This window comes from Coffea eugenioides, chromosome 2 (genome assembly GCF_003713205.1).
Source record: "Coffea eugenioides isolate CCC68of chromosome 2, Ceug_1.0, whole genome shotgun sequence".
In the NCBI taxonomy this organism is placed as follows: domain Eukaryota; kingdom Viridiplantae; phylum Streptophyta; class Magnoliopsida; order Gentianales; family Rubiaceae; genus Coffea; species Coffea eugenioides.
Window position 1 is genome coordinate 19,543,141 of NC_040036.1, and position 17,238 is coordinate 19,560,378.

General features: G+C 36.2%; 3 protein-coding genes across 3 annotated transcripts in view; all 3 read left to right on the plus strand.

The window, feature by feature from the left end:
- Positions 1 to 1,231, plus strand: part of LOC113759046 — an 11,337-nt gene extending 10,106 nt beyond the window's left edge. The window contains exons 5-7 of the mRNA XM_027301675.1: positions 39 to 135; positions 242 to 379; positions 683 to 1,231. Of these exons, the coding sequence (XP_027157476.1) occupies positions 39 to 135; positions 242 to 379; positions 683 to 955 (508 nt within the window). The 3' untranslated portion in view covers positions 956 to 1,231. The remainder of the gene's footprint in view (positions 1 to 38; positions 136 to 241; positions 380 to 682) is intronic.
- A 1,922-nt stretch (positions 1,232 to 3,153) lies between these two features.
- On the plus strand, positions 3,154 to 5,473 carry LOC113763682 (peroxidase 10). The gene is made up of 4 exons (XM_027307579.1): positions 3,154 to 3,370; positions 4,361 to 4,552; positions 4,648 to 4,813; positions 4,940 to 5,473. Exons 1-4 carry the CDS (start codon positions 3,155 to 3,157, stop codon positions 5,356 to 5,358), a joined length of 993 nt encoding a protein of 330 aa, XP_027163380.1. The 5' UTR covers position 3,154; the 3' UTR covers positions 5,359 to 5,473.
- A 3,101-nt stretch (positions 5,474 to 8,574) lies between these two features.
- Positions 8,575 to 9,033, plus strand: LOC113759058. The gene has a single exon (XM_027301678.1). The coding sequence runs from the start codon at positions 8,575 to 8,577 to the stop codon at positions 9,031 to 9,033; it is 459 nt and encodes a 152-aa protein (XP_027157479.1).
- Positions 9,034 to 17,238: the final 8,205 nt, after the last annotated feature.

The window sequence follows — 17,238 nt, forward strand, 5'->3', positions numbered from 1 at the left end:
AAAATTTTTTTGGGGTCCCCTTTTTGCTCATTTTGCAGCATTTACCACCGGGATTTATCTCGTCAGGTTGAAAAACTCAATGACCAAAAGAATTGGAGAAAAGGCCTACGCGTCAGGTGCTTGCTAAGACGATCGGTACGTTTAATCAACCGGTTATTTGACTACCACATCTCTAATTCTCGTGTTCTTTTCCCCTACCACATGAATTTGAGGTTTCTTGTATAAATGGGACTTTTTGCAGCCAAAGTCCGTCCTGAAGAGCAAGAAGTCAGAGTTTGATGGTCTTTTAGATGATGATGAGACACCACCAGGATCCAGCGTAGTATCACCTGAACTGTCTCCTCGCCCAATTATCTCGGATTCACCTCCAGAAAATAACGTTAGTTCCCTTCTTCTTATACCGCTGAAGTTTTTACACCTTGTTGGCAATTGAACTGAATGTCCATCTTCAACATAAAGCTCGGTTCATAAAATAGTATACTTGCATAAGCCACTTTGCCGTAGCCAATGCGTCCATAATCATCTTTCAACATTATATATTACTATATCACAGTCATTCTTCGAGAACATCTTGGCGGTTTAATTTCCTCCGCGCATGCTAAAACAACCAGGGCACTGTTATTCTTGAAGCAAATGGCAGTGCAAAAGCTAATGATTTTTAGCTTTGATAAATTTTGTGAAGGGTTATGAAAGTTCAGGCGCATCAAAGACGAAAGCATGGAACAAAGGGCGTGGCAAACCTCGACACCGTCTTACCAGTAGTCACAGTGGGCGCGGCTTGCTCTCCTTGTCACCACAGTCGAATAACGGCATCTTCATCCTTGGAGAGGCACCATTGACAAGGCAAAATGCAAAGGGTCCTAAAATGCCAGACGGAACCAGGGGTTTTACCATGGGCAGGGGGAAGCCAATCAGTGTCTCTGTTCCCATCCAGACTTGTCAAGCTGTGGTGTAATTGATGCTTTTTCTACCCAATTTTGCAGCATTACCACTCTTAGCTAAGTGTACAAAAGTTTGGCAACTTTTTTTTTTTTTTTGGCTGGAGAGCTAAAGAAAATGTAGTCAATCAACAATTGTACGAGGACTGTTCAGCCATCTACCAATAAGCACAGCTGCACGAATACATCATGGCATGCGAGAATCAAGATGATTACCAAGCTGCACCAAAGCTTTATTTATCTCAGCTTTCCCTTGGTTTGGGAAATATGTGTCTTAAGAAAATGATATTCCCTCCCCCTCTAATTGTGCCAAAAAAAAAAGAAAGAAGAAGTTTGTGTTGTTCATTCTATTATTCTTTATGAGAATAAAAGATTGTATTTAATTTGTTTCCATAAAACATTATTGTTAATCTTTGAGAAATGTAAGTTTCTCAGTTTTGTTCTCGTATCACAGAATGGCACATGCTGCTGCTCTCTTGCTTTCTATACTAGCCAGAAATATATCATTTGCCTTTTATTGCTATATACTTCCGGTTGCTTTCAATGGGGCTTGACGGGCAAAATGAATCGTTTTTCATCTAAACTTCTTTTGATTTCCCAATTTGCCATCTGGGCTTTATAGTTTTCTAATAAGAGTCCTACAGTTAAATTATTCATCAAATTCTTGACACAGTTTTCACGTAATATGCACGAAGATAGCAAATTCAAATTGATATTATTGATTTTGGAGAAAGTTATGAGCTTAGACGGCATGAATTATTATCGTTCCTTGACTAAGTAGGTCACCATAAGACGCATGATTCTTATATCTTGTCATGTGGTGGATGAATTTAAGTATTGGTCTTGTTCCTTCTCACATAACCTTTGATCGCACTATTGTTTTTTTTGGTACATGTTTTTGCCATCTACTTTTATCGTTGACTTGCAAAAGATTCCTTACAGTGTTAGCACGATAGTGTTGGAAGAGGGGCAGGTCCTGCAACAATTCTGACAGTTCATGGCCAAGAAAATATAAGATTCAGATTTTATCTCGTACCTTATTTTTAACACCAAGTGTGGGGCTCACGAAATTTTGTTCTATAATTACACGTTGTTGAAAGTGAGTTACGCCGTGTGTATTTTGCACAAAACCGCCCTGAACATTTTCCTGGTAACCGTTCGGACCCTTGTCCGATAGTTTTCTGATATTCTTTACATCATTGCAACACACGATTTAAATGTGGTATGTTTATTATTCTAGTTCTCTAACTGAGTTGAGTGCTACCTTTTTATCTAGTAACAAACAGCACTTCAGAATCCTGATGATCTCAGTGAGATATATAGCCTAAGCAAAAATCGTACACCTGGAGTTTCTTTCAAGAAAACCCGGCACTGTACATTGTATTGCCATTTTTCTGCAGTGAATTCTTTATCCATTGCTCCTGCTTGCTGGCTTTTTTGTCACCTTTATTGGTGTAGTAGTGGAGCTCTTTAGGTTTTATAAATCCCTCGACCTTATCCTACTTAATTGAATAAAGACTCGATTGACTTACAATGGCTCTGGATCTATCATTAAGGGTTAGCCAGTTTCCTTGAACTTGGAAAAATCATCTTTTATTGAGGAAGGTCTTATCTGATTAATTTGTAGGACAGGAAATGTTTACACACTGTCTGACTAAAAACATTACACCAGATCCCAATGGAAATACAGTCATCCACATTCTTAGACATACTTGTGCTTGAGGTAAGGTTGTATGACGTGATGTGATCATAAAATAGCACGCGCGGTTTCATTAACTTTAACCTTGGAAATTTGTTTATTCTCGACAAATTTCTCATCCAAAATCCAAATTTTTTGTACTGACTGCCAAAAAAAATTTCCACTGTGTTTGAAGAATATTTTTTTCTGCCTTAATCTCTGCCTTGCTAAATCCTCTTTTCTTAGAAGTGCTTACAATTTCCCGGCATTATCTAATCCTCCTCCAGCTGATGAATTGCAATAGACGAAATCTGATTGAAAGTTATTATGGTGCACCTATCTTCAGTAATATATTGACTAAACAACAAACTGAGGCTACATGGCCACTAGACAGTCAGGACATAGTGGTAAGACCACTCCATAACCTCCCACCAATAATCAAACTCCAATAGCCGTTGTTTCTCTTATATAAACTGCAGCATCATCTTATTGCACTCACCACTGACTGCCTGCTCAAAATATCTGATATTCAAAAGCTATGGCCAGTAAAACCTTGTCCTACCTTGGTATCTTCTTCTGTATGATGTTCTTGTTTGAGCCCTTAGCTAATGGCCAACTTGATTATAACTTTTATGATGATTTGTGTCCTAACTTGCCTATGATGGTTCGTTGGGGTGTTTGGGCAGCTCTGAGAAATGATACCAGAATGGCTGCATCCCTGCTTCGTTTGCATTTCCATGATTGTTTCGTGAATGTAATTCCCATTACAAATGAGATCATTTTCACCTGATTATGTCTGTGCATGCTTTTCATGGTTCGCCATAAGCACCTGACTATGTCTATGGATACTTTTCATGGTTCGGTTTCGATCAAGTTTGTGGCAACCGATCAATCTTATTTTGAAGGAGGGATAACCATTCTTGGTACCATGTACTGGCGGTTACAGCTATTACATGCGAAGAATTCTTTTTCTTTACCCATAAAGTAGAACAAGAAAAGGCCGTGGTTTTTATTTATCAGCTGCACTTTTCTCTTAACAGAATCCTCTACAAGTAGGCCCTTAATAGTTCATTTTCTAGCTGGTGCTAAAGCTAGTAGCATTTTGCCTATTTGTGTAAGTAACAGAATTCTCCAGCCCCGTTTCTAACAGCATTCCTGTAATTTATGTTGTATTTCCAATTTCCCATCCTTTGACTCCACAAAAAATACTGAAATCATGCAGACAACACCTTTCCTTCTGCATTCAGTTTAGAAGGTATCCATTCAAAGTCCAAATAGGAAGAAAGTATGTTTTCCACTAGAAGTAACACGAAGGAAAGAATTATGTAGGTTGGAGTTGCTCAATAGTGCAACTTAAAAATTTCTAGTGAACAATAAAAAGTCCAGGAAATACAAAGTACGCATTTGCAATTTGAAAGTACAGTGTTTTTAGTTCAATGAGAACATGTTATACAAACAATTTCTCTTTAGTTGTCTGACCAAGCTAAAATAATTGGGTGAACAAGATATGTTAGTCTTCACAGCTAAAGACTCTTGCATTTGTGCATGGATTAGGGAAACATCCAATGGAGTTATGCAATTGATTGTCCAGATTATGTTAGAAGGAATAGTTCAGTTTGATTTACTTGACAAATTGCAACATGACAAAATTTATAGTTGTCCGGTGCATTTAAACGCCAAAGACTACTTCATCATGAAATGTTATAGATTGCTTAATGCTGATAGAACAGAATGTTCTATACAGGGTTGTGATGGTTCAGTGCTTCTTGATGATACTCCAAATTTCAAAGGCGAGAAGAATGCTTTGCCGAACCGAAATTCAGCTCGAGGATTTGAGGTCATTGAGAGCATTAAAGCAGATGTTGAAAGAGCTTGCCCGTCAATTGTATCATGTGCTGACATATTAGCTCTTGCAGCTAGAGAAGCTGTCATTCTGGTAAGGATCAAAGTTTTAGTCGAAGTCAAGCATGCTCATTCCACATCCACTGACTAAAGTTTCCCTAATACACTTTTTTTTAATTCATTATTTAGTCAGAAGGGCCTTTCTGGCCTGTTTCCTTGGGTCGCAGAGATGCATTAACAGCAAGTACGAAAGCAGCAAATGAGCAGCTACCAACGCCTTTTGAGTCTCTAGATAACATTGTTGCAAAGTTTGCATCAAATGGTCTCGACTTAAGAGATGTGGTAGTTCTCTCCGGTAGTATTACTAGATCCGCTTCTCTCAATTCTGATTTTCAAGAATGATATCTCAATTGCTTTCTGATTCCTCTATATGCTTGATCTAGATAAGCTCATTGTTTCTTTGCGATCTATATGTACACAGGAGCACATACTCTTGGTTATGCTCAATGTTTCACATTCAAGAGGAGACTGTTTGACTTCAAAGGCTCCGGTAAGCCAGATCCCCTATTGGATGCTTCAATGGTTGCATCCCTGCAAGGCACTTGTCCAAATGTAGACGAATCAAATAGCAAGCTAGCTCCTCTGGATGTCCAGACGGTTTACAAATTCGATAATGCATATTACAAAAACCTGATGACCAACACGGGGCTCCTGGAATCTGATCAAGCATTAATGGGGAATCCAAAAACAGCAGAGATGGTTAACTTTTATAGCACGTACCCCTATCTTTACTCGAGAGATTTTGCAGCATCCATGGTGAAGCTTGGAAATATTGGGGTGCTCACGGGCCAAGACGGACAAATCCGCAAGAAATGTGGTTCTGTAAACTACTACTACTAAAAGATTATGCTAGAGGCCTGGAATGAAAAGGGCAAGTAGGTCTGCTTGTATTGAAACTTATTACTACTTTAAAGCTCTAGTTGTGGATGACTGCAAGAATAAGTATTATGTTCTTAACGACAGGATAGAATATTAGTGGATAGATATCTATGATTTAACATTAACTTAACCCCTAAGAAGCATTAAAAGCGGCAATCAACATAATTACCTTTTTCTTTCCCTTGATAAAGCACTAATGGAACTTTTTCTTCATAAAAAACCAAAAATGAAGAGTGATGAAGATATCTAACTTACCCCAGTTCTCCGCCTTAATTAGCTAATTTTTATAGTTGCATCAACTTGCGCGTGCTTCTTTATCGTGCTTAAATTTTTAATCCATGATTGACGTCGTTATGGTTAAGGCGTCCAATCTTTTGGTTTGATGCTGTGTTAGTAATACTTATGTGAACTACTTACATAGTCACTGCTCTCATTGCCATGCAAGGGAGGTTACTAAAACGAAAACATAACTCGAAAGTTCGTTTCTTTCAATCATAACAAGGTCTCCAACACGAACCTGTACGTACAATTTGGTCAAAATTTATCACAGTGAGTGTCCAGAACTGAAGTTTGGAAGTTTGTGATTTGCAGAAAAGAGAGAATAAGAGTGGAAAGCATATAAATTCAAGAGAAAGCAGACAAGAAAAAACCGGTACCCGATATGAGAAAACAGAAATAAGTAGCAAAGCCCGGACCACTGATCCGGACTGACTAAACCTTCGTACTATTCAATATTCTGGATTCATGGGTATCTCTGTTGTTATTGTCTCCGTCTGACTAATAAAACAGAAGCATCTCTCTCTCTCTCTCTCTCTCAGTGCATGCAATCTTGTGCCATACATAAACTTTTTGTGCTCAAGATTAAAAAGTTTGCTATACATACATGATACATGACATGGGTATATTCATAGTGGCTATATGGCCGCCTCGCAAACCCCCCGGCGTTTCGATTCCTGAGTGCTTGACTGATCTCTCGGCTTTCGTATCATCCTAATTTTCTTTGATTTATCGCCTTTGAAGCTTTCTCATTGGCTTCATACCTTAACACACAACCAAGCCTACATAGCAATTTCAGAATATGGTAAGGAGAACGAGTACTCTTTGTGTGTATTTGGAAGTTGAAAAGACGAGAGTCACAAAATAGCAGTACCAATTATTTTTAGTCAGAAAGTTTCAGCCATTTATTCCTGCCTCCTCGTATATATATATATAGTATTAGACAAAGTAATCCTTGAAAAAAGCGGGGGAAGGTTGGGCATTGTTCTCTCTTTTTTTTTTTCCCTTGTCTTTACTAGGATACTCGAGCAAGTAGGAAATCCGATTTAATAACCAGTTGTTCTGCATTAGACATTTACTGCATTAGGGGACACAACATTGATGACCTGAAAGGGTTGGTTTCAGAACTAAGAAGGAGAGAAGTAAAACATTATTCTCTCTTGGAAGCTGGCAACGGCCAAAGTACAACCAGCTGCACTTTTTTTTTTTTTTTTCTTTTTTGATACTGTAGCTTCCTACGCTATAGGAAGGGGAGGGCTTGAAGAGGTCCAATGATAATTCGGAGGGAGCCGAACCATCGCCGAACCAGATGGGTGTACTAATGCATTGGTGGTGGCCACCAAATCTTAATGCATGTGGTTATAAGCAGTTGCACTTCACTGGTGCATGACATCCTTCGATTTTTTATACCAAAGTGTACCGAGTAGAGTGGATCCCTTTAGTACGTAGGTGTGATTCTCTCCTTCTCACCTCTCTGGTATAGGTTAGACCAAGAATAAGAACAAGAATTGATTATTGACAAAATATATATATATATATTATAATTTTTTTTCCTCACAAAGATAGAAGCTTTCTTCTAGTGATCTATTAATCACACTTAATTAAGCAGGCCACTCTCCAATCTCTCCCCTTGGATTGAAGCTTGGCTGACTACGACTCTTTTTCATTTTGTATTTCCCATGTACTGCATTAATTATGAATTACACCTTCCCTCTCAATAAAAAAAAAGTATCGTGCTTTTCATTTTGGAATGTTTCAAAATATTTGTTATCTTATTAAAATTAAAATTATTTTTTATCTTGGAATGTTTCAATGAGTTATCCTAGCATTTATCATTCAAATTTGAATTTTAAATTTTTAAGAATAATTTTAAAAATAAATTCACTGATATCACCATCGAGTGGAGTCATTATTTATAAAAGGTCGAAATTTTGAAATACCACGGACAACTTGGGACGAGGGTAGTAATTACACGTGGGGAGAAATATAATCCTGAGGTCCGAAGCGGTACTACAACAGTCTCATCAGTGGTCCCAACTCCCAACCAAACTAAGAAACCTGGGAAATAAAACAGAGGACGAGCAGAGTAACAGAGAAAAGAAGAGAATCGATCGAATCCCAATTTGTCGGAGACTTGGCTTTCATTTCAAAGCAGGCATTAAAGGTCGAATATATACCATCCCAATTCCCATAGTCAAGATCCAACGATTACTAAAGTAATTAGTTACCAAAAGAATTTTAAAATTTTATTTGAACGTTGATCCAAGGGATCAAAACTTTATTGCATTCTAAAAAATCTGTCAACTTTTCTAAAAAGTTTACCTGCGAGTGCATAGGCATTCGTTTGAATCAGTGAGTTCAGTCACTTCGAATTTTTCTTGAATATTTCTTACGTTTTTTTCTTTCCAACATAGAGTAGAAATAAATCTAAAATAGATACTATCGTGTCAAAAAAAATAAAATAAAATAAATTCCCGTACCCAAGCAAACCGCAGCATGCAGCGTCCATCTCCATCTCGGCTGATAGAATGATGGTAATTCTCTTTTGGCGTTTGTCAATTTGACACCGTACCATCTTTGTCAAAAGCCGTTTCGCACAGTTCTCATTGTACCCGTGAAAAGGTCCCTGAGAAATATAATTATACCATTAACAACAATCCCATTACACCTATATACCTTACCTTTCTTCTTGCCCTCTTCCTTTTCTAATCCTCTGTGATTAAACAAAACCGCCTCGAATTACTTGTTCCTTCGTCAATTTTTTCCCCCGTCTCTTGCTCATATTCAATCGGTAAAAATACAAAGAAAGAAAATAACTCGGCTTTGTAAAAACTCTAGACTTAGACGCGCGAATTAAGCACTTGTGTAATCTTTTCTAGGCCACAGGGTGCTCGCATCAGAATGTCCACTCCGCCACCACTATTAGACCCTTTTGTGCAACAGCAACCGCCGCCAATGGTGGTGGCTGCTCAGCAGCAAGCCTATGCAGCTCATTCGGGTCACGGGTCAGTTGGACCAGTAATTGCGGTTTTGGCCGTGATAAGCATACTTGGTGCGCTTGCTGTTATGATAGGTAGGCTGTGTTCCGGGCGGGGGGTATTCGGTCATGGGCCGCACTATGACTTCGAAAGCTGGGTTGAAGCTAAGTGTTCCGCTTGTGTAGATGGCCGTGTCGATTCTCCGGTGCCACGACGGATGTTGGCGGCAGAACACCGCAGTAGCAGCTCTTCCGGCGATGCCATCCCGGTGGCCGCGAGGGGAGTAGAAGCAGCTGATCAAGAAATGAACCAGGAGGATCAAGAGACTACATCTCATCATCCTACGCATAATCCACAGCCACATCCAAGAGCTGAGGCTTGATTTTTTATTTTTTTTGCCCTTTTTGAGTGTGCAGTCCAGTCTCCTCACTTTTGGTAGCTTAATTTTCCTGGTTGTTTCAATATTCATATAGTTTCATGCTAGAAGCACATATTTTTTCACTCTATGTGAAAGTTTTTTTTCTAACGTAATTATTAGGTGATTTAGCTTGCTTTCTTCATTTTTTTTAAAAAAAGTTTAATCTATCAATTTTTTCCTTTCCATTTAACGCTAGGAAATTTGAGTATATTTGTTGTGGGATTATTTTTTACAATTACGGCGTATGTATGTGAAAAAGGGAGGAGGAAGTTATTAGTCATATGATTTCAAACTTTTTTTTTTAGTATAAAAGAATTTTCTATCAGAATTTCCCCTTCAACTGTTAGTCGAATGATTTAAATTCTGAATCTAGAGAATAGATTCTAAAAGCTCCCATTAGAACGGTCCTAGTGATTGCTTATATGTTATTATCATTTGCTAATCCTCTTCTTTTTTTTTTTTGTAGAATAAGAATCAATTAAGCACATTATTTGCACACTTAAAAGTCGCCTAGTACTAAGATCCCATTTATTTGGCGATGCTTTTAGTAAAAATGTAATTTTAAATGTTAAAAAGTACTACTTTTGAAGCATTTTGTTAATATCATTTTATAAAATTAGAAGTGAAACTTTTGGTATTAAAAGCACAAATTTGGTGATTTTAAAAATAAAATATTAAATTTAATCATTTTATCTTATATTATCAACTAAATAAAGAAATAAAGAAATAATTATCCAATATAATTAATACTTATAGAATTATATCTCCAAACAATATATTTAAAAGTACTTAAACACATAATAAGCATTTTTATTAAAAAAAAATACTTTTTAATCAGGTACCGCAACTCCAAACGGATCTTAAGTAGTATTTGAGGAGTCGAACATGCGATTAGTAGTTTAGTTTATTTTAAGATTATTCTTTTTGTAAAGGATTGAGATTTAAAATTATAGATAGCTAGCCAAAGAATTTGTTCCTTTTTCCCTGAGTTGATAATAGAAAAAGAATTCGAAACCGGTTTGATAATATATAGTAAAGAAATGAGAGTCCCTTGTTTAATTTCCTGGTTCATGAATATACCATACCGATCAGTACCAAGTTTCCAACATCATGAACCTGCTTTTTGAGCTGCACAAAAGCATCCATAGATTCTAAAAGTGCCAAAATGATAGAGAGCCCTGCAGATAATTCAACACCAAAAGTCAATTTTTCATCAATAATTGCCAAAAAATTTCCCCACTTTTTTCTAACAAAAGTGGGTGGGGGAGCGGTGGAGTGCGCACTTTGATCTAATATAATAACCATATACTCCGCCAACAAGTGCATTTTATGTGCCCTTTTGCCCTCTCTTTTTCATCTCAATCATCATTTTCTCAATCAAGTCAACAAAGAAACAAAAAAAGGAGGGAATATTACCGGTTGAATTGACGAAGGTAGCCTCGGGTCAGGACGATCAGGTCACGTGGTCCGGACAATTCTGCTTGCAATACTCGACCACGTGACGAGTCAGCTTTTGTCGGGTACAAGAGTACATTGCAGCCCGCCCAATGGGCCATAAACTAGGCGGATCCCATCCGTCTGCGTCTGCGTCTTATTAGCAGATCATAAATATTCCATTCTCTTAGGACCCTCGCTCTTCGCTTTTTGCTGCATTCCTTGGGTCAAGACAACGTATAAGAGGTACGTTGTGTACTCACAATTTGAATTATATATAACTCTATATAAGGAAATTTTTCAAACAGTGGTGGTTTGAATTACAACTCTGTATTCAACAGTGGTTTAATAAGCACCGATTTTCCTGCTTGTTCGAGCATCGACGAATTGTGCTAGAGCATTAACTTTTCTGCTCATTTGAGTTAAAGTAGTGTGTTTGCGAACTGTGATACTCGAATTAGACTCTCTCTGAGTTGGTTTTGCAAATGTCCCTTCAAACCATAGTGAGCTTATTTTCAATGATGTTACCATCCTTTTGTGTTCACGAGAACTGCAAGTCTGCAACAAAAATATTAGGCAAAAAAAAATATGGGGAAAACGAAAAGAGAAATGGGCCAAACAAAAACCCCATTGAGGAATAAAAAATTCACTTGAAGAATGGGCCACGTAAAGCCCACACACTAGGGATTATACCCGCGCGTGGTAACGTGTATATCTTGAAAGTTGTGACAGAGTTCTGTGCTCAAGAGTTACACACATCTGGCTTTCAGACTGAAGTGGGCTGGTGATCCTGTCTACTTGCTCCCTTCACCAAAGTACGCTTTCGAGTATTAACGAGTGATAACCCGAGGTACTTTTAAAATTTAAGAAAAAAAAAATTAAAAAACGCCTTTGGTCCAGCGGTTATCACGTAATTTTCAGCAACTTTGATGGCTTTTGTATTTGTTGGTTTTGTTGGCTTTTCGGCAATTCCATTTGCATCAGTCTTTGGCAGTTCCTTATGTCATTAGAATTAGCCTTAGTAGTCCTTCATTTTTCGCTAATGCCATTTCTTGTTTCTGCCTTACTCAGGAGACCAAAGATGCATGTTATAGTTGAGTGGTTTCTTTGTAATTTATTTGTTCTTTGTTCCTCTTTGTTTGCATCATTTTTGCCTAATTGTGATCCGCAGAGATAGGCCATCTTAGCTATTCTTGAGTATTAGTTTAGCCTTAGTTTTGTCTTATTTTTCAGTTATGCCATTCCTTTTTTCCTTCGTTCAAGCTGCATGCTATAGTTGCTTGATTGTTTGGTAATTTTGTTGTCTTCTGACCCTATTTTTTGTTGACTCATTGTTCACTTTTGTGGATGCCTCACTTTTTGTTTCTACATGTTTCTTTGAAACCCTCCTCTTCTTCGTTGGAAAATTGCCATTTTGACTTTGAGTAATCTACTGTTTTGTACTTTTGATTTGTTCATGTCATTTGAAAACCTATTAGAGAGATGAGAATTCCCACATTTTCCTTCCTCTTAATCATGATGCTTGTTAAATTTTTCCCATTTTTACTTTTATTCATGCTTATTTATATTCTTTTATTTTACTAAATATCCGATGCCTTTTATATTCTTTGTTGCCTACATTCCTTACATCTAACTATACAATCAATATATTTATGTGATTTAATGTTGTTATATACCTTTTTATTTAGGCTCTTTAAGTTGGAATGTTGAATTTAGTGATATTTTTTACTTTTTAAACAAAATTTAAAAGTTAGTCTTGTATTTTTAGTACAAAGTTAATTTTGTGGTTAATTATTTGCTTTTGAAGTATTCTGTAAATGCACAATTATTGAGGAAACAATTAATAAATTATTGTTGGCTTAACATGAAATAAAATTGTTAAGTGTTCTGTAAAGACACAATTATTGAGGAAATAATTAATAAATTATTATTGGCATTAGTGACTTTAAAAAATGAATTTTATTACTGTGACATGAAATAAAATTGTTTGCAAAAAAGATCAATGCATATATTGCAAAAAAAATGAAATAAAATAGTGTTCTGTAAAATTGTTGAATGCAGTGGTTGTTTAGCATGTTCAGGAGTAACTTTTGACTGCACGATTCCTAAAAATTGAACAGCAGAAAAAGAAAAAAAAAACAGAGAGAGAGAAGTCCAACATTGTTATCACAAATAACCAAAATCGGTTAAGGTGTCAAGGGTTTGGACTAAAAATGGTTTCTAATCCTACTACTTTTTAAAACATACAATTATAAAGATATATTAGTCTATATATCCATATTTACTCTATATAATTATTACAAATTATTAATGCCCTTGTTTTTATTCTTATTCTTTTCATTCTATAAAAAAGAATAGTTAGTTTGTTATTTACTAATAGTTTGGATATCTAATAACAATTGCAGGATAACCGCTCGACAAAAAAACACTGTTTATAGGGCAACTCTCACTTTTATATTGTTAAATAAATATCCATATTTAATGTATATATATAATTATTATAAAATTTTTAGCATATTCATTTTTCATAATGGCTCAAAATTGCTCTAAATTGAAAAGCAATGTTGTATGCTATTTTTTTATTATTCTTTTAGTCAAACATGCAAGATTAATTAGATTGTTTCTTACATTAAAAAAATTAAAGTAGTTTAAATTTCAAAAACAATGTATAATACATGGATCTTAATGTGGATTAATGATCTAATATTAGTGAGCGGCATTTTACAAAAATATGAAAGAAAAATAATTGTTGTGATTATATTGATTAAATGTTTTAACTTGTGCAAAAAAAAAGGAAATAGGCCCATATTTATGGAATTTAGTGAGTAATAGAGATATACTTAAATATAGACGGGTATCTTTATAATTATCTCATCCAGACTACATAATTTATACAAATCATACCACACAAAATGTCGACACTGCATTGTCTCAATTATAGTACTTTATTAATCACTATAGTACAAACTATCCTCCATACTTCACAAACTATTAACACTATATTCACCCAACCAATTTACCGCACTATTATTTTATAATTCAAGTCAGACTTATAATAATTATATAACTCTCTACATTATAAGAAATATATAACGGTTAAAAATTAAGCAACTTAACACAGGAAATATTAGCACTCCTGCGCAACGTGCAGGCCGTCTCACTAGTATATATATATATATATATTATAAATCATGCTAAAATGAAGGGGCTAAGCTCTAATAAGATGAGAAAATAGATGTCCGCTAGGCGCCCTTTTTCTCTAACAAAGGGAGCTGTGCATGCGCTCAAAAACTATTGGAGTGACGAAGAGTCTCAATATTCACATCTGATCTGGTACAAAATTTTACACATGAATACTACTCCAACGATGTTCACGAATCACAACCACTCCGATTAGATTTCTCAATTTCTTAAAAACAATTTTCATATATAATGCTATAATAATACAAAAATAAAAATAATTTTAAAATATCACATCTATACAATATATAAAAAACAACTCCGAATATATATAAAAAAAATACACCACCACCTACCACTAAAAACACACCACTACCCGTCGCCCCTTCCCCCTCCTTTTTCCTCTTCCTCCCTCTTTTCCCTCCCCTTTCTTATCTCTTTCTTCCTCCCCCTTCTTCCCCCTCCATTCTCCTCCCCTCCCCTCCCCTCCTCCTTCCTTTCCACGTTCTCCAGTTGTCCCTCTCGCCCTTGTAGTCGCAAGTTGTGACAATATTTGTCGTGGGCAGCGACCATTTTCTGGTCGCAGGTTGCAACCAAAAGGTGAGGGGGCTGGCGGGAAAGGGTGGGGAAGAGGGAGGAGGATAGGGGAGGGGTGGGAATAGTGATGGGTGGTTGTAAGATTTTATAAATTTTAAAAATATTTTAAAAGACACCATTAAAAATATTTATAATAAAATTTTTCACCTACATTGTTACAGTAAATACTTCTAAAGCATTCATAAAAAACAGTTAATTCAAACGGAATCTACATTAACCAAGAGCATCCAGGTTTGCAAGTGCTTCAAATTCCATTGAAACCGAAAGCGTAATATGTTCGTCAAGTTTGACTTATTAATCATCTGCTTATTGTGATCGGCGCGCGCACACACATCCAATCATTCAAGAAACGACTATAAGCAGCCCAACTAATTTTATGCTGCTGCCGCTGCCTAATAATTTAAGATCAACAATAATTGGGATTTGGGAGACCCACCCGTCATCTTCTTGCACTAGGAAACACGCAAATCACCATGTATGGTTGGATTCGTCTTAAGCAACTTTCTCAAATGTAAAGGGAAAGGCAACACGAGTAAGTGGCTGTCCAAAAAGTTCATGCAATCTATAATGCTTAGAGTGAATAGTGTTAAATGTCACTAAGTTATTAAACAGTACCTATTTTAGCCGTTAAACAATTTTTTTTAAACTAAAAATGTCACTCAACTCTTACAAATGTAGTAGATTTTTTGTCATTTCGTCCAAAATAGGCATTAAGGCAAACGGAAAAAGATGCACAATACTTAAAAAGGGTAAGAGTGTCCGAAAATTTTGTGGGAGACATTTTTTTTGGATAGGGTATTATTTGGAATAATAACTGTAACACTTTTTTGTGATGTGCTGTATGTGAGATAAAAATGTTATTGAGAATATAAAAAGGTGTGTTAGGAAATGTGTTTATGATACAAGCGAAATATTATTTGGAATAATTTCACTATCCAAACAAAATTGGGCCAATAAAAATATATGAGCACAATAAAAATATGTAGAGGGCCAAAGTAGAAACATCACAAAATTAGGGGCTTTAACTTATTACATCAAAATCCTAAACTACATATAATCTTCAAAACAAGGACCTTGACGGTCAATTATCCACCATCTTTACCATTCATCCTCCAAAATCATCATGAATTTCTATTTATAAACCAAAAAACCATTTCATATCATTCTAGTATCATTTTCCCACATGCCTATTGTAAGGCTAGCTAGATAGCTTTCTTCTCTTTTTCACCCCTACCAACTCTAGTGACCAAGGAACATAACTTAGTAGGATTTAAAAGTCACAAATTCAAATCATTCCTCCCTCCTCCTTACTTTTTAAATTGAACCCTTTTTTCGATTCTTGAATTTCACCCATTCCTATCAGAGAAGTTAATAGAAAAAAAAAGGGCAATAAAAGACAAGCTTACCAGTTCCATTCCGGAAGCCCAATTAGTGGCCTCCACAGCCCTGGCCTTCATATTTTTGACCCGCGACGCTAAACGTACGCCATAAACTTGCAAAATTTCACTGGTTGCTTGGCCCTCCACTTTTGACCAACTCCATCACAAAATGCACGCCTCCAACCAACCCGCCTCAGTTTGACAACAACAAAAAAAAAAAACCAACCCGCCTCCCAAAATGCTTTCTCTATTTGAGTTTTTTTTTTTGTTTTCTTGATCAAATGAATCATAATTCATTTGATGCACTCGTATGGTCTGATGATAGTTCAGTCCCCGTCAGGCTCCCCCGACTCAATTGAGTCACTCCATAGATTAGGTTTCTATCCCTTAGGAGTAGGAGAGAATTAGGATAGAATAGATGTACCATTACACAAAAAAAAAAAAATCATAATTCGATACATCTCCTTGCGTATAGCCTTGAACCTTTTGTAAATAAAATAGAAAGAAGGAACAAATGTGCTTTTATCTTCCATTTAAAAGTAAAACATTAATAAGTAGAAGTTATTTTACTTTATCCTTTTTTTTTCTTGGCTGAAATAACATGACATGAGGGAAATCATATAGTAGAATTAGGGGTGTTTTGCGAATCGAGCCGCTCGCGAGCCGATCGCGAGCGGTTCGAATACGAGCTCGACTCGAGCTCGTCAATATCGAGTTCGAGTCGAGCTCAAGCTAATTAAGTCGATCTCGAGGTCAAAAACATTAAACTCGTTGGCTCGCGAGCTCAATTATATATTTTTTTTTATTTTTTATTTTAATTGTAAAATTACATATATATCCCTAATATTTTATTATTTTTTAAAAAAATTATTGTTTTATTCATTTTTTAAAAAAAATTATTTGTTATTTTTTAAAAATAAAATAATAATAATTATTTTATTTTTATTTTTTAAGCTCGAGATCGACTCGAATTTGACTCGAGCTCGAGCTCGAGCTCGAGCTTGATATTTTGAGCTCGTCGAGCTCGAGCTCGAGTTCGAGCTTCACAAAATTAACTCGAGCTCGACTCGATTAGCCAAAACTCGACTCAAGCTCGGCTCGTTTGCACCCCTAAGTAGAATACAACAAATGAAATAAATTTAACTATTACCACATCAAACGGAAATCATCAGTTCGTTAGGTTTAGGTTCAATTTTCTTTTCTTTTTTGGTTTCTGTACAGTGCCTTGGGACATCATATTATTGTCTACAACTAGAACGTTAATATACAGGAGGAAATAGCTGTGTAAATAAAACTCATTACCATCTTCATGGGATATAGACGACCAACTCGGTTATCGCAGACGCAGCCAACGACGGTCGTCTTCCCCGAAGTCTCGTGCTTCTTCCCAAATAGAGATATATCCAGACATTAAAAAAAAAAAAAAAGGTGCTCTACTGACAATTCTTTTTCCATGCAGCACAACAGTAGATGTGTGAATTATCGCGATAATATAAAAACATCACCACTTGGAAACGAAAGGAAAACGACGCGGTACTAATGCCAGTAAGTCGCTATTTCCGGTGGACAGAAAAAATTA